Source organism: Symphalangus syndactylus, chromosome X (assembly GCF_028878055.3).
Source record: "Symphalangus syndactylus isolate Jambi chromosome X, NHGRI_mSymSyn1-v2.1_pri, whole genome shotgun sequence".
NCBI lineage: Eukaryota > Metazoa > Chordata > Mammalia > Primates > Hylobatidae > Symphalangus > Symphalangus syndactylus.
In genome coordinates, this window is record NC_072447.2 from 101,266,001 (window position 1) to 101,293,527 (window position 27,527).

At 35.7% G+C, this 27,527-nt stretch overlaps 1 protein-coding gene across 3 annotated transcripts in view; it reads left to right on the forward strand.

The window, feature by feature from the left end:
• Window positions 1–27,527, forward strand: part of DIAPH2 (diaphanous related formin 2) — a 953,710-nt gene that overhangs the window by 50,353 nt on the left and 875,830 nt on the right. For all 3 annotated transcript variants that reach the window (XM_055269479.2, XM_055269480.2, XM_055269478.2), the window contains exons 2-4: window positions 19–51; window positions 2,807–2,983; window positions 22,311–22,415. In XM_055269479.2, the coding sequence (XP_055125454.1) occupies window positions 19–51; window positions 2,807–2,983; window positions 22,311–22,415 (315 nt within the window). The remainder of the gene's footprint in view (window positions 1–18; window positions 52–2,806; window positions 2,984–22,310; window positions 22,416–27,527) is intronic.

Genomic DNA, 27,527 nt, shown 5'->3' on the forward strand with positions numbered 1-27,527 from the left:
TCTTTTTGGTTTTAATAGAACATTCAAATAAAAACTTTGGCAGATGATGTGGTAAGGTGGTCTTAGCATGTTATTACATTACTTATGCATGTTGCCTTTTTATTAAAATGGGTGGACATAAAAGCATTGATATATGTAAGATACGAAATGTCTAGATATTTACAAAGTATAGTAGAATGGAATAATTGTCAATTCAGTGACTTCCTTTTCGAATATTATCATAAACAATTATATGAGATCCCAACAGAATTTTCATATCATCCTGATATTTACCTTAACCAAATGTTTTTTAAAATCTCCTTGTGAATCTAGACTCTGGAAAACACAGATGCTTCCTTTTTTGATGGCCAAATTGTGAATATATTAAACATTAATATTGGAGGAAATTAATTTCCATTAGAAAGGAAATTAAGTTCACTGTTAGATGTGTGCTACTAAATTTAAAAACCAATATTTTAAAGCTGAATTTGTCATAGTATATCTTTTTAAAAGTTATGGGCTCAATTTAAATATACCCTTTTATAGCTAAACTATAAAAAACGGTATTTTAAGCATTGTCAGTTTTTTTTTTCCTATATGAAATTACCTATTTACAAATAATGTAAAGTAGTGATAGTGCTCAAAGGAGATGAAGGTATGTGACTTAACTACATTTTCTTTTTGAGACAGAGTCTCGCCCTGTCACCCAGGCTGGAGTGCAGTGGCATGATCTCGGCTCACTGCAACCTCGGCTCACTGCAACCTCCACTTCCTTGGTTCAAGCAATTCTCCTGCCTCACCCTCCCAAGTAGCTGGGATTACAGGTGCCCACCACCACGCCCGGCCAAATTTTGTATTTTTACTAGAGACGGGGTTTCACCGTCTTAGCTAGACTGGTCTCAAACTTTTTCTGGTGATCCACCCACCTCAGCTTCCCAAAGTGCTGGGATTATAGGCGTGAGCCACTGCACCCAGTCAACTACATTTTCTTACCAAGGTATAGCTGAAATCAAAAGCTAATTTTCTAGATAAACTGAAAGACACAGTGGAAGATCAAATATATATGTTATTAATGCTACTCAGTAAAAAGGCTAGTACTGGAAAAGTAAATATTAAGTGATACGAAGGGAAAGGAGAAGAGATATGTTGATTTAATGGTCAGTTGCATATTTAAATGCTTTCATGTCCACCATATTTTTAGTGAAATTTGACTATTGGATATATCCTCAGCTTATTTTGGATTACTTAACTTTTTTCTTGAGTTGTTTGAAGATATACTATATAACTAAACCAACTTAATTTCCCTCAAAAAGTTAAAAGAAAATGTGAAAATATAGTTCAAGATGATTAGAAGAAATGAATCTTAAGTTAATGTGAAGACTGGGATAGGAACCAGGGGCTGGTGGATTTAGGAAAGTCACCTTCTCTGTGAAATGAGGGGATTGGTTTAGATTATTTTTCAAGTTTCTTCTCAGCTCTAAAATACTATGATTTATATAATCTCTTTGTCAGCAACCATGTACTCAAATTACTTTTGTAATCCTAAATAAGCTGCTTAAAACTGCTCATATTTCTTTCAAAGTATACTTTTTGGTTTTAAAAAAGTGTTCTTTGAATTAATAAAATAAAAGTTATGCTCATTAATGAGGAGTTCACATAATTCTACATAAGCTATGGTAATAACTTCTGTGATGCTCTTTGTATTGTTGAAGTAATTATATAAGGATTCTGTTTACATGGCGGTGAAGATACTCTCCTGATATTTAACATATCTGCTTGTTTAATGTGAGCTTGATGGTATGCATGTGCTTCCTAACAGAAACCATAATAAAACTGAGTTGCATTCAGTTTTATGCACATTACTAACTTTTGATGTCCCATGTTTTGTGGTTTAAAATAGAATATCCTATTTACACGCAACTGAAGTCATTAACTCACTTTATGTGAAATAGCAAGCTAATTATTAGAGATTTTACATGGAATCAATGGTTTGAAGTCAATATCCGTAAAATAGCAAGTTTTTCATAATAATATTTGTAGGAATAAGAAATTTGTTTGTTATATTTCCAGTAAATGGAAAAGGTGATGTTTTTATCTTTGTTTTGCTTCCTCATTGGTCCAACATTTTAGGGAAGAAAACGCTGGGGGAAAATAATAATAGTAACAACAGTAATAAATAGCAGCTAAGTGCAATAAACATATTAAGTTATTTAAATTTCACAATAACCCTATGGTGTAAGTAATATCATTATCCCTATTTCAGAGATGAGGAAACAGAGACCAAGTAACTTTCACAAGGTTACTCAGCTAGTAAATCTGTCGAGTCCATGCTCTTAACCATTCTACTGCTACACTGACAAATTATTCATATATACTTGTCATAATTTTTGCAACTTTGAAGGAGAGAAACATTACCATAATTTTCTCTTAGAATTGGATATCAGTAGCTCTTTTTTAGTTTCTTTCTCTTTTTTCATAGTTCTAAAGTTGCCACCAAAGACACATTCTCCCAGAAACAACCAACAGGACTTTGATCCGAGACTTTTTTTTTTTCCCACTTATTTACTGTGCAAAACAGAAATGACAAGGGACTAAGTTTTACTTTTGAAGAATACTTTTCACCCCCAGAGTTCTGAAGCTGAAGAGCTACTTTAAGTTTTCAAAATAGTACAATCTCTAACTGGAGCTTGCTGCTTAAAATAGTATTTTGTCAAAAGACAATAATAATATGTATTATACTAAGTGCCGTTTTGATGTTTCAATTCTTCATGTTAGTAGTTCTTGATCTTTTTCTCAGGGCTTTTTATTTATTTATTTTTGTTTGCAGCGTGACCGAATTACAAGTTTTAGAAAATCTACTGTCAAAAAAGAAAAACCTCTTATTCAACATCCTATTGATTCTCAAGTCGCGATGAGTGAGTTTCCTGCAGCTCAGCCATTATATGATGAACGATCTTTGAATTTGTCAGAAAAGGAAGTATTGGATCTCTTTGAAAAAATGATGGTAAGTTATACCCCTAATTTTGATGTAATTTTAAAATGCGTGTGCCCAGAATAGCTCTGAGTTTTAAGGAGGTGTGTTTGTATGGACAGTGTTTATGTCACATAAAGAAGAGACCAGAAACTTGATATAACAAAACTATTTGCAAAAGTATCCTTTTTTTTCTTTTTTCTTGGCAAAACTGTCCTTACCTGTCTATCTCTTCCACTGTGAGCTCCTAAAAGTAGAGGCAGTTTTATTTATCTTTGTTTTCTACTATTTAGTAGTCTCTAGGACATCGAGTCAATTTTTCAATTAACTGATTGAACAAGCACAAGGTCTCTTGTTGGGTATATGAAATAGACTTGGGAGGGTAGAGAGTAACAATAGAAGGGACAGAGACATTAATTCATCCAAGTTTGTTCTATTAGCAACATTCACACAACCTACATTTTCTAGTATGTTTCCTGTGTTTTATAGCTTGTGGCCTAAATCGTTGCCTGTATTAGATAATGAATACCATATTTTGAGTATTCAGAAGTTTATGGCAGGAGAGGGGAGAGATGAGGAATTAAACCGTATTACATTGTTAATTTGGCCAGAGAAAGAACTAGAGCTCTTGATTGGTGATTCATTCATTCAAAATTATATCCCACATGTTACTGTACATTTTTTGTGGTTGTCTATTTATCTGTGGCTGTCTATTTATCTGTAGTTGTCCACAGGAGTTTCAAAGGTTGCCTTACACCAAAATAAAAGGTTAAGAATCAATGAAATCTAGACCCTACTATGCCCACTGTGGAACATCTTGTCATCACCTTTCCTGCTACCCTCATGATTATTTCTCTCCTGCACCTAGAAGAGTTAGTAGGCCTTTAATAAATATTTGTTGGTAGCTGCTGAATGAATCCAAACAAAATTTCCCTTTAAAATTTTCCTTGACTATTCCTTCCATCTAGCCACAACTGGCATTTTGGGTATTCCCCTGAAACAAGTCCTGACACTTTTACCCTTTTTCACTCTTCTTCCTGCTTCTGTGGTGCACCCTTTTTCCTGCTGCTCCTTTCGTGCTATCTTCTTTAAACCATCTTTCAACAACTTTTTCTCTTTTGAAGTCTGTTATTGCTGACCTTCCTTGATGATAGCACCTGGCTATACTTTTGTCCTTTATCCTTGCTACTCATTTTGGTGATTTCAACTATTATGCTAATAGCCTTCAATACATTTTTTGCTCTTAGTTCCTTGTTTTCTAAACTCTGACTTTTGCATTTATATATTTAGCTAATTATAGGTATGACTGTACCTTGGACTGTGTCATCCTTTAGAATAATTCCACCTCTAAGAGCTTTAACTCTAAAATTTTCCTTAGAAGCTAAACAATTTACACTACCTTTCCAAGACCCTTAATTTTATAGAGCATGTATTGTGTAGTGGTTAAAAACCTGGACTTTGGGGTCATTCAGAATGTTTGTAGCATTCCTTTCCTTTATCAGATAAGCTTTGTTGTGTCTTTAATTGCTAGTATTTTCTGATTACCTAGCTACCCCTCAGTTTATCACCCTAGTGTCCTTAATCACTGAAAACAGTGATGACAGCAACAAACAGAAACATTCCTTGATACTATTAACACTTTTTATCTTTTAAAATCTTTCTTCTCTTTAGATAAAAATTATACTCATTGCTTTAAGCTGCTGACAATTTGGTTACTACCTTTTGCAGTATTGAAATAGTTCTCCAAGTTCATCAGTGGCATTGCCATATTCAGTTTCTTTACACTCAGCATTACAGGGCTATCTTCCCTTCATTGATTATCTTATTCACTTCTAATTTCTTGCCAAATCCCATTGGTTTTGCTTTTGTAATAACTGTTACATTTGTGTCCTCAGGTGTCCTCCAGCTGTTCTTGCCCTACTTTAGATGATAACCCTCTCTAGTTGTTTCTCGTGGCTATTAAAACAGCCTCCTAACTGGTCTTCCTCTCATCCTCCAGGTTTTGCCTATTCCAATCCAGTATTGCCCTATGATTTGGACACAGAGTTCTTTTCTGAAGCCCCAGCTGGGCCTTTATGTTTTCAGAGAATCAGTTTATATGTCCCTACTCCGTTCCCTCAACTATGCTCCTAGATGCCTTTCACACCTTTGCTTTGCTGCTCCAACCTCAGAGCTCTTCCCCACCTTTATTCTCTGCTGATGACTTGCTGCTTAATTTACAAGTAAATTGAAGCATTCAGAAGAGAACTTCCACAGGTTCCCCCCACCACATTTACCTTTTAGTATCTGCATTCATGTATCTGTCTTGCTACCTATCACCACAGATGAAATTTTCATGTCCGCATTCTTCTACTTGTGTATAAATTTTCATTCCTTTCACCTACTCACAGATATTGCTCCAATAATTTTTTCTTCTCTCTCCTACCATTCTGAGCAGCATATAAACATGCGGTCCCATTTTTCAAAAACCTTCTTTTGACCCTTTCTCTATTGCTAGCTATCACTCCATTTATTTACTATCCTTGGAAGCAAAGCACCTCACAATATAGTTTTATTCATATGCACTGCTTCCAGTTTTAATCATCTCACTTTCTCTTATAAACTCACTCCAACTAGGTTTCCATCCCACCATTCTATCAAAACTGCTCTTATCAATGTCACCAGATATCTTGATGCTGCCAAATCCCATGGTCAATTCTCAGTTCTCATCTTAATTTTTTTTTTTTTTTTTTTTGAGACAGGATCTCACTCTTTCACCCAGGCTGGAGTGCAGTGGCATGATTATGGCTCACTGCAGCCTCAATCTCCTGGGCTCAGGTGATCCTCCCACCTTAGCCTCCCAAGTAACTGGGACCACAGGCATGCAGTGCACCACCATACCCAGCTAATCATTTTGTATTTTTTGGTAGAGACAAGGTCTTGCTACATTGTCCAGGCTGGCCTTGGACTCCTGAGCTCATGTGATCTGCCTGCCTTGGCCTCCCAAAGTGCTGGGATTACAGGCATGAGCCACCATGCCAGCCTCTCATCTTGATTGACCTATCAGCAGCATTCTGTGCAGTTGATTATTCTCTCCAATTTGAAACACTTTTTTTTTTTTTTGTCTCCTCAACATTCATTTTGTTTTCCTCCTACCTCTCAGGCCACTCCTTTTCAGTCTTCTTTACTCGTTCCTCTTTATGTCCTAAACCTCTAAATCAAATTTACATACAACTTAGTCCTCACATTTGAACTCCAGACTCATATATTAAACTTCATAACCAACATCTTTCCTTGGATGCACAATAGATCTCTCAAAATAACACAACCAAAACTGAACTGCTAATATTCCCATCCAAACCTGCTCCTACAAAAGTCTTCCCTTTCTCAGTTGACGGTATCTCCATCCATCCCCCTAGGCCAAAAACTTTGGATTTGTCCTTCACTACCCTTTTCTCACATTCTACTGTCAAACCATTAGAAAATCTCATTAGCTTTTCCTTCAAAGTAAGACACTTTCAACAGCTGACCATTTCTTACCCACCTCCACTGATACCACACTAGTTGAAGTCTCAGCTGGACTATTATAATAATGGTAGGATTATTAGGATTACCACAACCCCTAATCGATCTTCCTGCTTTCACTCATGACCCTCTATTCTTAGCACAGAAAGATTATTCATTTAAAATATGAACATCATGTCACTTGGCTCCTCAAATCTCCACCATAGTTCTCTTGTCACTCAGTGAATAAAAGCCGATGTACTTGCAGTAGCTTATAAGATCCTATATGTTTTGACACCCACCACACCTTACCTTTTTGATATCTTCCTCTACTATTCTCTTTCTGCTAGCTCACAGCTTCAGTTGCACTCATGCCTTTTTTTTTTTTATTGTAGCTCTAAGGAACAATGATTCCTGTTAGTTTTTCTTTCTTTTTTTTTTGAGACGGAGTCTCACTCTGTCATCCAGCCTGGAGTGTAGTGGCGTGATCTCGGCTCACTGCAACCTCTGCCTCCCAGGTTCAAACGATTCTCGTGCCTCAGCTTCCCAAGTAGCTGGGATTACAGGTGCATGCCACCATGCCTGGCTTATTTTTGTATTTTTAGTAGAGACGGGGTTTCACCATGGCCAAGCTGGTCTCGAACTCCTGACCTCTGGTGATCTGCCTGCCTTGGCCTCCCAAAGTGTTGGGATTACAGGCATGAGCCACTGTGCCCAGCCAATTCCTGTTAGTTTTTAATTTTTAAATTTATGTACAAGATTTACAGTGTTTTTAAACTTTGTACATTTCTATTTTGTGGTTTGAATATCATAATGTTTCATCAGAAAATTACTATTTCCTCTTTAAGTATGATTTTTTTAAAAAAAGATTTGCTTGTTGGATTCATAAATGTGATTTAAAGAACTGTACAACTTTGTGCCACATTTTCTCAAATGGGAATTTTTTCTTCCATGGGAATTTTGAAATAGGATATTAAGAAAATATGTTTTTCAGGTACTATCATATTGTGTTATAATTTTATTTGATGGATCTCTTTTATGTTATGTGACCCACATAATCATTATAGACTTGTATATGCAGATATTAAAATCCTGTTTATATCTAGTAGTGGGATTGCTGGATCATATGGTAGTTCTATTTTTAATTTTTAAAGGAACCTTCATACTATTTATCATAGTGGCTGTACTAATTTACATTTTTACCAACAGTGTATACAAGTCCCCTTTTCTCCACATCCTGGTCAACAGTTGTTATCTTTTGTCTTCAGTAACAGCCATTCTAAAAGATGTGAAGTCATATCTCATTGGTGTCTTAATTTGCATTATGTTAAGTGAAATAGGCTAGGCATAGAAAGACAAATAGCACATGATCTCATTCCTATGTGAAATCTAAAAATGTTGATTTCATAGAAGTCGAGAGTAGAATGGTGGTTACCAGGGGCTAGGGTAATTGGGCAGTGGGAAGAGGGGTAGGTTGAGGAGATAGTGGTCAAAGGGTACAAAATTTCATTTAGATAGAGGAATAACTTCAAGAGATCTATTATACAACATGGTGACTATTGTATTTTTGAAAAATGCTAAGAGTAGATGTAAAGTGTTCTCACCACAAAAATCACAACCATGTGAGGTAATGCGCATATTAATTAGCTAGATTTAGTCATTCCACAATGAGTATATACTTCAAAACATCATGCTGTACATGCTAAATGCATACAATTTTATCTGTCAATTAAAAAAACTTATTTATAAATGGACATATATTATTTTTAAATAACAGTATAATATAATAGGATATCAGAGAAATATGGTTTGATTAAAAGTAACAACCAAAAGTTAAATTGAAAACTTTAAAGATTATATCTCTACTTTGAGAGAAGTCTACTTATACCCTGAATATTACGTATTTTCTGTATTAGTTTGATGGTAATAATCTTACAGTGAACAAATTATTTTATGAATAACTATAGTTTTCATCTACTGTATACTTATGCCTAAGGCATGAAACTGAAACATTTAAATGTATTATTTCAGTTGATCCTTATGACAGTGCCACAAAGTGGGTAAGATTGTTATACCCCATTTTCAGATGAGGAAAGTGAAGCTTAGAGAGAGGCAAGAAAATTGGTTCATTAACTTGACTAAGCTAGTAAGTAGCTGAGCTGAAATTTAAATTTAGGTACGTGAAAGTCTAAAACATTGACATTTTTGTAACATCTGCCTTTAATAATGCTTCATTTAAGCTAAATATAAAATTAGTACATTTTCCTTGCACACATAGTGAGAAGTAGAAGGCAAGTCAGAGGTACATTAGAGTGGTAGGTAAAGCCAGCCTGGGATGGATTATTTCCTACTGATAATGGAACATTATCTGTAATTCCTTTTTACAGAGCATCAATTGAGAAGAATGAGTCCAAAAATCTAGCAATGGAAAACTGTTAAAAATGTCATTATCACAGTTGATTGGGAGAAAGCACTAAGTCATTCTGTTTCTAAAACACAGAAGTAGACTTCCAGATATGAAATTTATCTTTTTTTATTTCACTCCTTGTGGGTGTCTTTCCTTGTACAAATAATGTAAAAGGTGTTCTTGTCGTATTTGATGGCTCTTATGACAATCTTCCTTCTTCTGGGTCTTTTGATGGTACCTTTATTGTGCTGTTTCTCTTGATTGGCTTTTCTAGACTTTAGAGCACTACAAAGGTTTAGACCATTTGGTTTCAATACTATATATGTATTTTAGGATAACATACCTTGAGGTGTAAAACTTTTTTTTTTTTTTTTGAGACGGAGTTTTGCTCTTGTTGCCCAGGCTGGCGTGCAATGGCACGATCTTGGTTCACTGCAGCCTCCACCTCCTGGGTTCAAGCAATTCTCCTGTCTCAGCCTCCTGAGTAGGTGGGATTACAGGCACACACCACCATGCCTGGCAAATTTTGGATTTTTATTAGAGACGGGGTTTCTCCATGTTGGTCAGGCTGATCTTGAACTCCTGACCTCAGGTGATCTGCCCACCTCAGCCTCCCAAAGTGCTGGGATTACAGGCGTGAGCCACCGCGCTCGGCCAAAATGTTTTAAATAATTGCAGCAAATAGCACGACATTATGCACAGTAATAATATATGAGACGCTTGACAAGAAATAAATTACCTTATAATTTACTATTTAGAATTTCTGAGTAATGATGTATTGGTGAAACTTTTGGTTAAAAACTTAGCAAAAGATAATATTCAAATATAATCCTTTCTTACTCTGAAAATTGAAACTCTTATTATACCTGAGGATCATATCTATCAACAGCAGTTCTCATTGGATAGGCTTGTAGATATAGATAATTGAGCTAAATCTAAAATTACTGCAGGATATGTTTTTTCTAAAAAAAGGTAGCTCTTTTTACTTAATTACTAATAGTTCATTTCACAAATCACTTGATTCTTCATAGCTAAGAAAAATTGTGAAATGAGTCCAGTTAACTGAAAGATCTGAGTAGTCTGGTTTTACTAGTATATTAGTAGACTACTAATGTCTCATTGACTCTGGCATCGTTCTGTGCATTGGTGCATCACTTTTCGTATTGTGCTTATTCAATAATGCAATTTTAAAGGGACTTTCTAAGTAATGGTATCAATGGCTATTGCTGGCAAGTTTAAAGTTCCAAATTTGAAATAAATATTTATTTATTTTTTTGTTTAGAGACAGGACCTTGCTCTGTTGCCCAGGTTGTATCACGGGTCACAGCAGCTTCAAACTCCTCAGCTCAAGCCCTCCTCCCACTTCAGCCTCCCAAGTATCTGGGACTACAGGCATGTGCCAAATAAATGCGATTTTTTTGTTTATTTTTTGTGGAGATAAGGTTTTGCCATGTTGCCCAAGCTGGTCTCGAACTCCTAAGCTCAAGAAATCCTCCTGCCTTGGCCTCCAAAGTGCTGGGATTATAGGCATGAGCCACGGCACCTGGCTTTGAAATTTCTTGATGATTATTTATTTTATAGAATGTAAGCTCTTTATTAAGAGAGTGTCTTTCATAGTTTGTAAAAGTGAATTTTGTATTTAAAGTATGGTTACCAACTACTAATTGAAAATTGAGAAGTGGTTCTTTTACTAAAATTTTCAAGAATTAAAACCACTGCTTTTATAAGATTGTTAAAATTACCTGCATGGGGTAAATCACACTTGCTCTTTAAGATTCTTATCTCCCTCCCATACCCAGAGTCATGTTTTCAAATCTTCCACAACTGGGTAAAGGTAGTAGGATGAAAACAATACTCCTTCCATGTTATTATTATTGGTAACTTTTTTTTCTTTGTTTTTGTTTTTGTTTTTTTGAGATGGAGTCTCACTGTGTCCATTAGGCTGTAGTGCAGTGGTGTGATCATGGCTCACTGTGGCCTTGACCTTCTGGTATCACACAATCCTCCCACCTCAGCATCCTGAGTAGCTGAGACTGTATGCATGTGCCACCATGCCTGCTTAATTGTTTTGTAGAGATATGGGTCTTGCTATTTTGCCCAGGCTGATCTCGAGCTCCTGGGCTCAAGCAGTCCTCCTGACTTGGCCTCCCAAAGTGCTGGGGGTTACACTGTACCCAGCCTATATTTAATGACTTTTAAAGATGACTGGACTAAAGTGGTTCATATTCGTAACTCTTCTCATATTCATCAGAAGCATTTTGTATTGCCTCTAATTAGGATTGGATGAAATATCTCCTCAATTCCACTTTAAATGTAAGGAAATTAATAATGCTGTAATTGAATAACTCTTCAACATTTTAAGTTGTCATAACCTTTGAGCTTACTGAGAATAACTGAGCTGGTTTTTGTACATTGAGTATACTGCTTAGGGACTGTTAAATGCTTGATAGTGTTTTCATCTAGACTGAATTATGCAATTAGAGTTCTTTTTGGGGAGAGGGGTGTTGGGAGAGGGGAGATTTCCATTTTAGGATTAAAAAAGTAAACCCATAGAAATTTCTTGGGAGTTCAAGTTGGAATTTGATTTCTATTAGCAGCACAAGGAGCTCCCAAGTGTAGGTTCAGGTTGCATTGGCAACATATAGATACGTCAATAAGGATTGTGTTCTAATATAGGTAATTAAATAGTTTGTCTTATGCAAAAGATGAGGCTAGTAATGATTTATGATTAACCTCTAGCCATATTTCATTTCAACCTAATTTATTAAAGGTAATGTTTAATATATGATTATACATGCAAATTTGATGTTTTACACTCTTTTCTATTCAGCAATTTATATTAATATACTTTGCATTTTTGTCATAATTTAATGATAGTAGTTATATGCAATAAATACTAAATTATTCCATCTGCTAGAACTCTCATAAGTAATCCCAAACCTTTTAATTTTTGTTCTCTCACTTTTCCCTTTCATTAATTTAGAGAGAATAGTTGTGTTTGAACACCGGGTGTTGTACGTTAGCCCAAGCATCCTTGTTCTCCACTGACTGCTATTATGGGTTTCTTTCTCACCCAACCCTAGTCTTTTAGAAGTTAGTTAGCTTGGATGAATCTTTTTGTGCCCTCAGAATAAGTAATTTTAATTAATAGCTTAAGGTAGCACAAAATAAATTATTGGTAAACTAGGTCTTAAAATCTATCATAAGCCATGGAAATAGTTGTCAGAAATGATTAGATTCTCAGAAATTGTCTAGACAGCATAATATCCATAGGTTATATTTACATTTTCAATATCCTTACTCCATATCATTAGATGGAGATAATGCCGGAAGCATTTCTAGACAACATGTTTTATTTTCTTATAAAACTCCTATGAAGAGCTTATAAAAGAGGAGCAAAACTTACCCAGTAAACAGATCTAAAAGGTAACTAAATCTGGGTCAATTTTTAATTTTATTGCCGAGCATGATTTTTTAAAAACTTGCCTCTGTTCTTGGTTTGTACAGAGAAATGCTTTCAAAAATATTTCTTCTGTTTTGAAGGATTCTACTAGTATTTATTTGCATGAGTGTATTTAAGCAACTATTTATTGATATGTGCAATGTGCCAGGTAGGATGCTACATGTTGGAAGTGTAAAGATGAATGCAACACCTCCCTTACCCTCAGAGAGCTCAGCGTTTACTCAGGGAGAAAAGTAAATAAATTATTTCTATAGCACTAAGATAGCTGTGAATAGGCTACTGTGGGAACTTAGCCCTGTGCAGGGGCTCAGGATGGAGGCAGAGAATACCACCTAAATACACTGTGAAACCCAGTGTTACTTCTGAATTACCTATCCGTCTTTATTTTTTGGCATGAATGTTCTCAAAATTTGAACAGTTTAGTTCGTCAAAGTCCCATGCCTTCCGTATGCCCAATACTGTTTTAAGGTCTGAGAAGAGAGCAGTGAACAACTTAAAGAAAATCCCTACCATCAAGGAGCTTATGTTCTGGCAAGGGTGATATACTGGAACATAAGGTGGAGTTATAAAAGAAAAAGAAAAGACAAATGTCTGTGTCGTGGTTAAGTTTATTTGACAACTCTCTACTGAATGCCAGATACTTTTGTTAGGTACAGCAGACATAAAGATGTCAAAGGTACTATCCCTGCCACAAGGTTTTTATTTTGTATATCCTGCTAACTAAGAATGGTTTTATATTTTTAAATTGTTACCCAAAAAAGACTGTTTCAGGGCACATGAAAGTTATATGAATTTCAGTGTCCACAAATAAAGTTTTGTTGAATGTATCCACGCCCATTTGTTTATGTATTGTCTATAGCTCCTTTGTGCTACAGTAGAGTTGAGTAGTTGAGACAAAGATTATATGGTCTGCAAAACCTAAAATATTTACTGTCTGGCAATTTACAGAAAAAGTTTGCCAACCTCTGGACTAGTCCAAGAGTCTCTAAACCTTTTATTTCCTACCCCATCAGAAAAAAAAAAAAAATATATATATATATATATATATATGTTTGAGTAAGTAGCCCTAATATATTTTAAACATTATATACATGCATGTATGTACTAATATTAATATGTACATTATAAAATATACACAGTAAAAATGAGAAAACATGAACAAGATTTTAAAATGATTTAAAATTAGTTTATTTCTTAATCATACAAAAGTCTTTGCTGTCATGATTAATAACTTTTTAGTGAGAACAGTGTCACTATGTCATTTTTTTATGTCTTGCTTAAAAATAGGCGGTAATTAGAAAGTTTAGCTCCAAGTTCATTTTATTTTGATACTTGGTTTAATTTCTCTCATAATTGAAACATAAATCTGACAAAGATTTGTAGGTCCAAATGGAACAAGTGCACCATTAGCAACTTACTAAATTGTAGTATTAACTTTTATCAGACTGATCCATGAATCAAGCAAAGATTTCCTGCTGAACCATGACTAGTAAATTCCTGTCTTACTTGATGACAGCCAGTTATTCTTTCAACTAATCTGGAGTGTTGCATTTTTATGTTTCTAAATAAATGGGTTTAAATTGGACTTTAATAAATGGGTCTTCAACAAGTGCCATTGGGAAGATGGGCTCTTTCCATTTTTTCTTCTACATTATTAATGTGTAGTCCCTCATCCTCATGTTTGTGTACTCATGCCTGTTCCAGACAGTACATCTAACACCAGGAAGAAAGAGGAAGTAATTCAAGCAAGGGTGAAGGGGACTGACTTGGAAGTTGGGTCTGTGTGGCTTTTCCAGTAAAGTAGGTTTGAAAAGGAGTTACTTTCTTACTAATTGTTAAAACGTCAAGGAATTTCTTCTCTTTTCGTAAATGAAAAATGCCTAACTCATGCTATATTTCAAGTTTGTTCTTTTTTGTTTTTTGAGATGGAGACTCACTCTGTCGCCCAGGCTGGAGTGCAGCTGCGCGATCTCTGCTCACTGCACCCTTTGCCTCCTGGGTTCAAGCGATTCTCTTGCCTCAGCCTCCTGAGTAGCTGGGATTACAGGTGCCCACCACTATGCCTGGCTAATTTTTGTATTTTTAGTAGAGATGGGGTTTTGCCATGTTGGCCAGGCTGGTCTCGAACTCCTGACCTCAGGTGATCTGCCCACGTTGGCCTCCCAAAGTGCTGGGATTACAGGCATGACACTGTGCCTGGCAATTTCGACAGTTTTAAAATACTTTATCTTGAAATAACCAGAAATATCTCTGGTTTTCATGTTAACTACCTATTTCGTTTCAAAATATTGTAAATATTTTATTGTATTTGAAATATCTTGCTTTTATTTAAAGAAGAACAATCTTCTTGACTCTATGTAGTACTCTGTATACTTCAGTTTCAACTTCTTGCAATGGCCTTGAATTTTACATGTGGGTTTACCTGACTCAGGAATCCTTCCCTCATAGTTTTTCCACAAAACCTCTTTTTATTAAATAAATCATTTATTTTGGTTATGTGTTTTCTCTGTTAAATTGTTCTATTGGTGACTCAAAGAAAAGTAGTTTATATATGTCATTATAGAAACAATCTAGCAAATACTATAAGGTGAGATGTTTTTAAAAAGGCTATATTTTTATCCAACTGCATAGTAAACCTCCTACACTAATTGCTTAAATACTTATTTTAGCAAATTTTCAGTAATGATCTATATGTGTCTTCTGATACGTCAGTATTTGCTGACAAAGAAATGTACTTCAGCTTCCTGCCATGTTGTTTTGCATGGATTGTTTCAGCTGCTTTTACCAAGTGTTTCTCTAATGCCATGGTACCTTTTGTCAGTTGTTATTAAAGAAAATTCACGAGAAGCTTCTAAACACATATCATTAAGTTTACAAAGTATCGCTAAGGTACTGGATTTGAGTATAACATTCTAATTATTGCAGAGAAAAATGACGAATGACTGAGAATTGAAGAATGAATGAATGAGAATACAAATGAATCAATAGGCAGCTGGTTCAACTTTTGACCTTCTCATTTGATCCTATTCTTATATGGCTTCTCAGTAATAACTTTAAGAATGTAATGTTTGCTGAAGTGAAGGAATTTGTCTATAATAGGAAATTGTATCATGGCATATGAGAAGCATAAAAAAATGGTTTAGTATTTACAAATGTGGCTTTAAAAACTTTATAGCTGGGCGTGGTGGCTCAAGCCTGTAATTCCAGCACTTTGGGAAGCCGAGGGGGTGGATCACGAGGTCAGGAGATCGAGACCATCCTGGCTAACACGGTGAAACCCAGTCTCTACTAAAAATACAAAAAATTAGCCGGGCATGGTGGCGGGCACCTGTAGTCCCAGCTACTCGGGAGTCTGAGGCAGGAGAATGGTGTGAACCCGGGAGGCGGAGCCTGCAGTGAGCATAGATCTCGCCACTGCACTCCAGCCTGGGTGAAAGAGCGAGACTCTGTCTCAAAAAAAATAGTAATAATAATAAAGAAAAATAATAAAAATAACATTATAAATGGTCAGCTAGACTTCAGTGTTTTTTTTTTTTTGAGACGGAGTCTCGCTCTGTCACCCAGGCTGGAGTGCAGTGGCGCAATCTCGGCTCACTGCAAGCTCCGCCTCCCGGGTTCACGCCATTCTCCTGCCTCAGCCTCTCCGAGTAGCTGGGACTACAGGTGCCCGCCACCACGCCCAGCTAATTTTTTTTTTTTTTTTTGTATTTTTAGTAGAGACGGGGTTTCACCATGGTCTGGATCTCCTGACCTCGTGATCCGCCCGCCTCGGCCTCCCAAAGTGCTGGGATTACAAGCGTGAGCCACCGCGCCCGGCAGACTTCAGTGTTTTTTAAAACCACAAAATACTGCATTTTTTCTCATGTATTATATCAAATGTTAAACATGCTAAAAGCTTGCTTTTGTTTTGAATACCATAAGAAATCAGTATGTTTAGAAATAGTTTCATATTCAATTACACTGTTTAGAGTTAATATTGAATTATGAATATTGCTCTATTTAGCTTTATTATTGTATTATAGATCTGGAGTTAATGATTTGGAAGTGTTAGCTGCCTAATTAGTAGAATGTATCTTATTTCTGTAGAATAAAATGAGTCATTATGGTCTCTTCACATGAATGATACTCATTTCCAATCAACCTATGCCGCAAATTTATAAGTATAAAAAACTATTGCTGATTCTAAAGCAAGTTAATATATTTAAAGAAAAGGTCTTAAATATCACATTGGTTCAACAAATATTTATTAAATGTTTACTGCATTCCAGGAATTATGCTCTTTGCTAGGAGTACAAAGATAAGTAAGTTCCTATTCTCAGCTTCGAGTTTAGGAGAGGTAGATTTATCGCATAATTTCAATGTAAGTGACACATAAGGAATTAATATGGAAGAATAGGATAAGGGTAATTATTTTCAAATCAGGTGCTTTAGGAGAAATCTTCCTGAAAAATTAGTGGTTGAGCATAGTCCTGAAGTATAATAGCCAGATGTGAATTTGGAGGGGGCAAGGATGGGCATTAACAGATGGAGAAGATGGTAAAGATGACCACATTTCAGGCAGGGAGAACAGCATCATGAGCAAAATAATGAGTGTGTAACAACACAGTTTATGTAGCAAAACTACAAACAACCTAACTTTATTAAAATTTAAGGAGTAAGATAAAAAGCGGTTAAAAGACTGAGGTTGGGAGGTGATATCGCTAATAGCTAGCATTCTTTGAAAGCTAGTTAATATACACCAGGCTTATCATGCATGATCACACCCAGTCTTGACAACATTCCTCTGAGGTGCATAATCTTACATTGCTCTTATTGTCCTGCCTGCCTCCCTACAAAATAATTCTGTGATGGCATGATATCAGCAGTGTGTGCCATTAAAAACTGAATGGGTACACGGTAATGTAGAAATGTCACTGGAAGCAGAGAAACACTCTACCTAGAGACTGCAAAAGGTGACGCTACCACACTCTTAGGCCAGGCTGTGAAGTATAGAAATACAGACACTTAATCTTATCAGCGTTCCAGAGTTGATTCTACTTGGAGAATGCGGATTGATGATAACCACATTTACAGGTGACTGAAATTTAACCGGAATTTTTTTAGGCAATAGAGACATAGCCCAGCATATGTGAGCAGAACATAGGGATTTTGATGAAAACAAAAACAATATGAGTCAGCAGAATGATGTACTTGGCCAGTAAGATAATAAAATCAAGAGGGTGAATTAATAGAGGTGTAAGTATTTCAAGGTGAGGGAGGTGGACATTCTTTCCTTCCTTGCGTTTGTTAAACCACAGAGTATTTGAGAGAGAGATGTGGACACCAACCCATGTTACATGAAGATAAGTTGAGTACTTTAGCCTGAAAGAAGGAATGTGGTCTTCAAATAACATTTATGTGGCTCTTGAATTAATTTCCTTCTGTCCAATCTGACATTTCTTCTTAGTTCGACTCTTATCTCTAGTCACTTAAATTACTTCAGCCCAAATTATTGAACAATAAGAAAAATCCACTCTGGCAGGTTTAAATAGAACATAATTTTAGAGGATATTAGGTAGTTCTTGAATTAACAGAGTTGCAGAAACAGGCTCTAGATAACTATAGGAATAACTTCCAGAACCACACAACTGAAATACAGTTCCAATTAAGGAGCTCTTATCCCAGAACCATTTGATCAAAATGTCTTAATGAAAAAGACACAGTTAATGCCATCAGTTCTGTAACAACATCACCTCTGTTGCCACCTACATCAGCAAAACGGATGGCCTATTTGTGGCCTGCTTCCTCACATAGTTCACTTCTAAATCTACACCTCCTATACATGCAATGTGTTGGTGGAGACTAAGCCACATGCCTGCACTCTAGTTGAAAGGGAGACTGACAAATGTAGCTTTGATGAATTCTACCTTTGTCAGGTGGGACTGACAACGTGAGGATGTATTAAATTGTAGAGGGTATGTTCAAGTGATGTTGGGCAGCAAAAAATGACACCTGACCACTAGAGTTTCCTGACCGGTCTCCCTCCTTCCAGTCAGATGTTTTTCATCCTTTGAGACCCACAACCTGGTGAAGACTTCTCTGACCTTTCCATCTGCCCTGTGTTTCCAAAGAATCTGATACATGCCTCAGTTAGAATTATTTGTTACTACTAGACCATAAATTATTTATTCAACAAACATATAGAGCATTTACTAAGTATCAGGCATTGTTCTAAGTGCTTTATAAATAATATTTAATTTGAGTATGAAAACAGTCTACCAGATTAGATAGCCTAGCATAGTTTCTGGTGTGTAGTATGTGTTCAGTAAATAAGTGATTCAGAATTTTAAAAGTAGAGAAGAAAAAAGGTCATGCCACCCACTTTAATACACATTATTTTGTTGTACATATTTCATGTCCAGTCATTGAAGGAAAAATTTGGCAAAAATTAAACTACCCTAAGATGAGTGGGGCTGTCTGAGGAGGTAGGGAGTTCCCTGTCAGTTGAAATAGATACATACGCTGGGTGTGGTGGCTCGCACTTGTAATCCCAGCACTTTGGGAGGCCGAGGTGGGTGGATCACTTGAGGCCAGGAGTTTGAGACCACCCCGGCCAACATAGTGAAACCCCATCTCTAAAAATACAAAAAAAATTAGCTGGGTGTGGTGGTGCGTGCCTGTAATCCCATCTACTTGGGAGGCTGAGGCAGGAGAATCGCTTGAACTTGGGAAGCGGAGGTTGCAGTGAGCCGAGATCAGGCCACTGCACTCCAGCCTGGGCAACAGAGCAAGTCTCCACCTCAAAAAAAAAAAAATAAATAAAAAAAAGGAAATAGATACAGAACATAGATGAGCATCTGTGGACCACATTATAAGTGCTATCCAACCTAGTTTCTATGATTCTACTTTGATTCAACAATGCCAGAGCCTATGAGAGAGAGAGGAAAAAGATGTCTTCTGCCTTCTAGTAAGTCATTAACAAGTAAAATATCCAAATGAGAAACAACATTAGATAGAAAAGTGGGGATAGAGACAGTGATCCAGGTAATTAGGAAGAGAGGTCATGTATATATACACAAAATTTATAGGTATTGACTATGAATGAATCATCATAGGAGTTGCTGCAGTGGTTGCAAATACAGATTTTTGCTGTCAACAAAGTTACTATTCAATAGATAGATGCAATTTGTCTACTTTTGAGGATTGTCTTTCACATTCTCACATATGCATCTTTAAAATAACTTTGATGCCGGGCGTGGTGGCTCACACCTGTAATCCCAGCACTTTGGGAGGTCGAGGTGGGCGGATCATGAGATCAGGAGATCGAGACCATCCTGGCTAACACGGTGAAACGCCGTCTCTACTAACAATACAAAAAATAACCGGGCATGGTGGCAGGCGCCTGTAGTCCCAGCTACTCGGGAGGCTGAGGCAGGAGAATCACTTGAACCTGGGAGGTGGAGCTTGCAGTGAGCCGAGATCGTGCCACTGCACTTCAGCCTGGGTGACAGAGGGAAACTCCGTCTCAAAAAATAAAATAAAATAAAATAACATTGATACTGTTCTTTGCCAGTTAGTTTACTTTATCAAAAAAAAAAATAGAATGCTCAGAATTTCTGTAAGAGTAAAGGGATAAAAATACTGATTCTTTTTCTTAAAAAATTTAGATATGATTCACATACCATAAAATTCACCCTTTTACAATGTGCTTTTTTTTTTTTCTTTTTCTTTCTTTCTTCCTTTTTTTTTTTTTTTCCCCTTTTGGAGACAGGGTCTTGCTCTGATTTCCAGGCTGGAGTGCAGTGACAGAAACACAGCTCACTGCAGCCTCCACCTCCTGGTCTCAAGTGACCCTCCTGCCTCAGCCTCCCAAGTAGCTGGGACTGCAGGTGCACACCACCACGTCCAGCTAATTTTTTTAAAGTTTTTGTAGAAGCGAGGTCTTGCCATGTTACCCAGGCTGGTCTCAAACTCCTGGCCTCAAGTGATCCTCCTTCTTGGGCCTCCCAAAGTGCTAGGATTATAGGCGTGAGCCACTGTGCGTGGCCAAATTCATAGTTTTTTTTTTTTTTTTTTGTATATTCAGAGTGTGAAACTAGCACAACAACTTTGAGAACAGTTGTATCACCCCATAAAGAAACACCATACCCATAATCAGTCAGAATCCAAACTCCCTCCTCTTCTCCCCTGGCCCTGGCAACCTCTAATTTATATTTTGTTCCTATAAATTTGCCTATTTGGGACATTTAATATGAATAGAATCATAGAATATATGGTCTTTTATAATGCTTCTTTCACTTAGCATAATGTGATTTCAAGATTCATCCAGGTTATAGCATGTATCAGCACTTTATTCCTTTTTAGAGCTGAATAATATTTCATTGTATGATATGCCACATTTTGTTTATCCATTCATCAATTGATGGATGTTTGGATTGTTTCTACTCCTTGGCTATTATCAATAATGCTACTATGAACATTTGTGTGCAAGTTTTTGTATGGACATATGTTTTCATTTTGCTTAGGTATGTAAGCTGGGTCATATGGTAGATAAATCTGTTTAACTTTTGTAGGAACTGCCAGACTGTTTTCCAAAGTGGTTGTATCATTTCTCTTTCCCACCAGCAATGTGTGAGGGTTCCAATTTTTTCAATTTGTTGCCAAAATTTATTATTTTCCTCTTTTTTTCTAGCTATCCTAGTAGAAGTGAAGTAGTATCTCATTGTGGTTTTGATTTGCATTTTCCTACTGACTAGTGATGTTGAATATCTTTTCCTGTGCTTATTGGCCATTTGTGTATCTTTTTGTTGTTGTTGTTGTTGGAGTCTTGCTCTGTCGCCCAGGCTGGAGTGCAGTGGTGTGATCTCAGCTCACTGCAAGCTCTGCCTCCTGGGTTTACGCCATTCTCCTGCCTCAGCTTCCTGAGTAGCTGGGACTACAGGCACCCGCCACCACGCCTGGCTAATTTTTTGTATTTTCAGTAGAGATGGGGTTTCACCGTGTTAGCCAGGATGGTCTCGATCTCCTGACCTCATGATCCACCCGCCTCGGCCTCCCAAAGTGCTGGGATTACAGGCGTGAGCCACTGTGCCTGGCCTGTATATCTTCTTTAGAAAAATGTCTGTTCAAGTGTTTTGCTCATTTGTTACTGGACTCTTGTCTTTTTATTATTGAGTTGTAAAAGTTCTTTGTATATCTGGGTACACATCTATATCAGACATATGATTTATAACCATTTTCACCTATAGATTGACTTTTCATTTGGTGTTGCATTTTGAAGCACAGTCATTTCCAGCTTGGTTCTGTGACCTTGTCAAGAGTGTCTTCATATGTCACAAGGATTACCATGAATTTCAAAATGAAGAAAAACAATTTGTCTAATCAAGTGTTATAAGTGTATATATCACAAAATAAAGGTAGATTTCCAACTGAATTAAAGTTTATTGAACCTCAAAACAATGTGTTCTTGTAACTTAATACTTTTCCTTCTAATGAGTGACATTTATTACCGCAATACAGCTAACTGTTTCTGCTTTTTTTCTTTTCCAAATCCAACAACTTCTTGTGAACCTTCTTCAGTGACATATAGATATATAGACCCTGCCAATTGGCAAATTATATTTGCTTTCCCAGGTAATAACGATCCTAAGGGAGCATATGCCACACAGCATTTTGTGTGTGTGTTTGCTATTAAGATAAATAAAGAGCTTTGTTAGCATAGATATCATGTATATCTATGTTATAAACTGCCAGTTTATTCTGAGGAATAGTTTTAAAAATATTTTTTTCTTTCTGCTCAGTAGTTGGCTAGGTAGAGATGTGAACCATGAATACATGGTACAATTTACACAAAACTGTGGTATCTAGAGTGAAAAATAACAGCGAAGTATCCCAAAAAAGGATTTTTGACATTAGTCACCACATCAATTAGTATTTTAAGACATAGAAATTATTAATGTTTATTAATCACTTTTGAAGCTCTTAAGTGGAAATTTATCAACGCTCACAGTAAATGTTATTTCTTACAGGAGGACATGAACCTTAACGAAGAAAAAAAAGCTCCTTTACGAAACAAAGATTTTACCACCAAACGTGAGATGGTTGTCCAGTATATTTCTGCCACTGCCAAATCTGTAAGTAGGGAGATTTTTCTAGCACCAACAGAATAAGCAATGAGCTTAGCATCATTCTGCTTAAAAATAAACAAACCTCAGCTCTTCAGATTACCTCATTGTACTCATATAGACTGTTCAGAAAACAATTTATATGTTACACATTTAATATTAAGTATATATTTTTAAACTATTCATCATTAGAAATGGGACGTTTCCATTATTACAAGCAAGACAAAGGATACAAAGCTCTGAGGTAATCCAGTCCAGTCCTGAGCTTTTGTGTACATACTAAAAATCGACTGCATTTTGCAGATATTCTGCTCAAAATGTGGTTTGTTAGATGAAAATTTCGGATTTTGAAGAAGGTACAACTTAGTATAGTCAAAGCTTAAGTTTACATTAAAGCTACATGTTTGGTGTCTAGTTGCATGAAACTTTTTGCAGTATTTTTTAATTTGCAGTTAGCTTTTTTCATAATTTTATATGATGCAAACTAAGCTGCCTCATAATTGCTATTGTATAGCTTCGTTTAATGTAAAGGATGTCACCTAATAGGAGCTATAATCAAATCTGTGAGTCCCAAGACTTGAAAGTAAAGTTCATTGAAAGGACTTTTTATTATTAGGAAACTTTGTGTTTCAGTGGAGTATTTTGCTCTGTTCACTTCCTAATGCACTTCCAAATATAGTCTTAAGCTTTGATTTTTTTTTTTTTTGGTAAGAAAAAATTGTATTTTTGAAATAGCAAAATGCATCTTTTACATTTCTGTAAAGAAAAAGCTTTTAATACCTAGAGTTCATAAAATCACTGTATGTGTGTATATGTGTGTATATATATGTATACACACACAGTGATATTTTTTGTGTATACGTATGTGTGTACACACACGTACACTATTTAGGTCATGTGTTTTACATTTCATAAGTTGACCATTGCAGAAAACAAGTCTTCATTGAAAAAATATATTCTAAAGTTATTTGGCTATCCTATTAATGCTATTTCAGTACAGCAATTCCAGTGGCAATTATTAATGCATTTTGCCGTGAATTCTACGATTGTATTGATTCTATATTGTACTTGAAACAAGCTAAATCTGAATGCTGAACTATTTAAACATAACACATTGCAGCTCCGCCATAGCAGAGCAACAGCATGTTTTTTAATTTGCTTCTGGTATCCAAGGGCAGAAATATGTTTCAAGTGATAAGTGAAATTTGCCATGAGCGTCGTTTTCAATAGAATTAGGTGATGCATAGGGTTTTACTTTGAAATTCTGATGAATCTCCTCTCATTTTTGCACTCAAGTTATTGTTCACCGTAAAATGCTTTAGGAAATGCAGGATGTACATTCAATGTTATTTTTCAACTACCTAAAGGCTGATACACTAGTAAATCTATATGACTGAATCTGAGTGCAAAGTACAGATAATAACATATGAATAATTATGTGGTGGTTTTAATGATAAGATTTTGTTAGAGTCTCTGGCTCATTTGTTGTTGTTTGTGTAAGTGGGACTGAATATAATGATTATATGAAGCTCTTATTCCTTGACCTTTTGATTATTACATGATTTCTGTGCAGAACTTGTTTTCATTTATTCTCATATTATTTCCTCTTCAAGTGACCAAAGAAATGCACACTTCAAGTTATATACTGATTTTTAAGATTAAAATGCAAAAAACTGGATAAATATTAGATGAGCTCACTTGAATTGCATTATTCAAAAGATGGAAATTCAGTGTTCCTCAAAAGACATGAAAATTCTATGTTTAAGGCATTAGCCTCAAAATCAGAACTACTTAATGGCCCTTATTTGTTTCATTCAGTGTACATATGAGCACCTGAAATATGCACAGCACTTTGATAAGATTTCCAGGATTATACGTATTTTTGCTAATATTTTTCGTGGGCCAGATACTATGATGGAAGAAAGGCTGTTGACAAGCATTTTTAAAGCTTTCTCATCTTGGAAAGACATTAATTAGTACTGTGTTTTCTATCATTAAAACCACAAAAATTAGTTATATAATTTCCTTTTGAAGGTGAGAGGGTTGGCCTTCAGTGACAAACAATAATCTAATCTTTTGACCTTTTCATTATCACAACACTAAAGTTTGCATTTAGAGTAGACATGATAGTTACCACTACTTTATGAAAATGCTTTCTAGTTAGTCACAGCTTTCATCTTGAGGTAGCAAAGTTAAGAGCTAGAGTCCCTGGTGGAAAAATGTTTCATAGTCACATGTAAAACATGTGAGAATTGTAGTTAAATTTAAACATAAATCGTACATTTTCCCCGTTTAACACCTGCATTAATCATTTTGTATGGGATCTAAAACCAAATTTTAGATAGAAATGTCTATCATGCTCCTGGGTTCCTGAGTAAGGACATAAAAATAAAATGAAGCTCTACACCAATATGTGGTCAAAACTTGTTTCTAAAGCAAACAAGAGTCTTTTGTTGTATAATTAACTTCGCTAAAGTTAGCATGGAAAAGGAAACTATAAAGGAAACCATAAGATAATAATAAAAACTATTGCTTAGTTTTTTCTTCTTAAAGTCCCATAATAGAGAATGTTAAATTGTGTGAATGTTAAAGGAAAAAGTTTGAATAACTCTGTCCATGATGAATGAACTTTAAATAGAGGGATGGAGAAGAACCTTCTTTCTGCATTTTATCCTCCATTGTTCATTGTAGGAAGCGTAGTTATGGATCTGACGTAGGGTAATAGGTATATGTAGATGATTTGACCACAAATAACCTGGAAGAGTCTATATTTTCAAAACACCAGCATATGTTTTCAGAAAATGGAAAACCAAGCTTTGTTAATATTGCAAAAGTTGTCCTACCGATTGGTAATCCTGAAACAAGATGTTGGTAATTTAGAGGGGATCTCACGGGCACTTAACAGCACATATAGACATTTATGAGGAAAAGTTATTCACCAAAGTCCCAACATTAGTTTGTCAAATGCCAGTGTCATTCCTAGAATGTTAAGGGATTGGTTTATTTTGAATTTAAATCATAATCTTTGAAATTTTAAAATATGTAAAGTTATATTTTTTAAGACATGTGAACCATTGAGAGGCAGCATTGGTTTTTTTTTTTTAATCTCAGTAGGAAATAATTTAAAATAGTGATGCCAGCTACATCTGCAGATTTGTTAGACTGACCTGTATAATGAGTAGTTAAAAGTTGCAGTATATCTATATGTGTATGTGTATACATATATTATGGTTTTGCTTTTGTCATTATCAGATACTCTTTCAGGTCTTTTCCAGGTATGATCTGGATATATCAAACAGTTGAACCCAGACATGGCCAAAATATTTTCTCTTAGCTTCTGTTGGGTACTAAATCTTATCTATTGCCGTTTGTGCTTTAGCTAAATGCAGTTATTTTGCAATGCAAATGAATCATTAAATGGGCCATATTCTGGTTGTTTCACTGAGTATAGACCTGCTTTAATTGTTAACGCAGGCTCACATTCTTTTGTTAGTCTCATGTCTGTGCTAAATAAACAAGGGACAAATACAACCTCTGTCTTTTTGGTGGGAGGAAATAACTGAGGTCAATAGCATATCTTTTAATTCAGAAGACTGTTAATGGCACCAAAGAGGCTTTTATCCAACTAAATAATCACTGCTTGTAAATAGTCTACTGAATGAATATTTAAGAAAGCTACTTCTCTATTCTGAGATTCATGGATTCTTCTGAAATAATTTACTTGGAAATTGTCATTATCTTTTTGTATTTTATGATATCCTTTTCAACATAGGATTCTTACTGGGGTTTCAGTTAAATTTGATTTTTATTTTTAAAGCACTAACTGAAAAATAGAACACATTTTGGTAATAACTGCTATCGGATTAATGGTTTTATATTGTGGCTTAGCTGTTTTTTGGACACTGCTTGATATTCAAGTGTGGGAATCTGATAACAGTGATTTGATTTATATTTGGATTTTTGCATAAAATTATGTTTAGGACTATGAGTTTACTTCCTGCTTTCTTAAACACAATTCTGCCTCTCAGAAATTCTTTTATCACTTATCCATTAGGAAAGCTCAGTTGGAGCTGCAATTTTTGAACTATTTCCTCCTTCTGAACATGTGCATGTTTAGATGTAAAATGCTTCTTTGTCTTCACATTATGTAGAAAATTCTGATCTTATAATAGAAATGCTAGGATTAGCTAGAAAACTAGAATAATAAGTAATCTATCTTTTTTATAATTTTCAAGTATAATATAAAACAGTATTATACACCTTAAATTTATAACAATAAAAAATATTTGTTTTCAACCTAAAGTTTACTTCTGAACTTAATGCATGACTTTAAATGTAACATTTCTATACTAAAATACCTTAACAGTATACCTGCCATAAGAAGGTGTACTATTTCAACCTTTTTTTTTTTTTTTTTTTTGAGACGGAGTCTCGCTCTGTCACCCAGGCTGGAGTGCAGTGGCGCGATCTCGGCTCACTGCTAGCTCCGCCTCCCGGGTTCACGCCATTCTCCTGCCTCAGGCTCTCCGAGTAGCTGGGACTGCAGGCACCCGCCACCACGCCCGGCTAATTTTTTGTATTTTTAGTAGAGATGGGGTTTCACCGTGGTCTCGATCTCCTGACCTCGTGATCCGCCCGCCTCGGCCTCCCAAAGTGCTGGGATTACAAGCGTGAGCCACCGCGCCTGGCCTATTTCAACCTTGATAGTATACCTGCCATAAGAAGGAAAGAAAAGGCAATATTGGAAAAAAAATTTCTATTGATAATTTTTTCAGGGGCTATGAGCTGGTAAAAAAATCTGATGCCTGATTACACTTAACGTTGCATAACTTGATATTTAGATTATACTATATGAGAAGCCCATTATAGTACATTAAAAAAATCCTCAAATAGTAATTATCACTTATTTGAGAATCCTTATTCTGTAGACTTTACACATTTTTTGAAACATAGTAGAAATTAATATTGATGTATCTATTTTAGCCTGTATATCTAAAGTATCAAAAATATAAATAGAGTTAGCTGTTTACTAATTTACTAAACACTTAACCTCTGTGAAAAGCTTCTCACTACTAATATTGTTGCTGTTTGTTTTTTTTCACACCATAACCACTCTTCGTT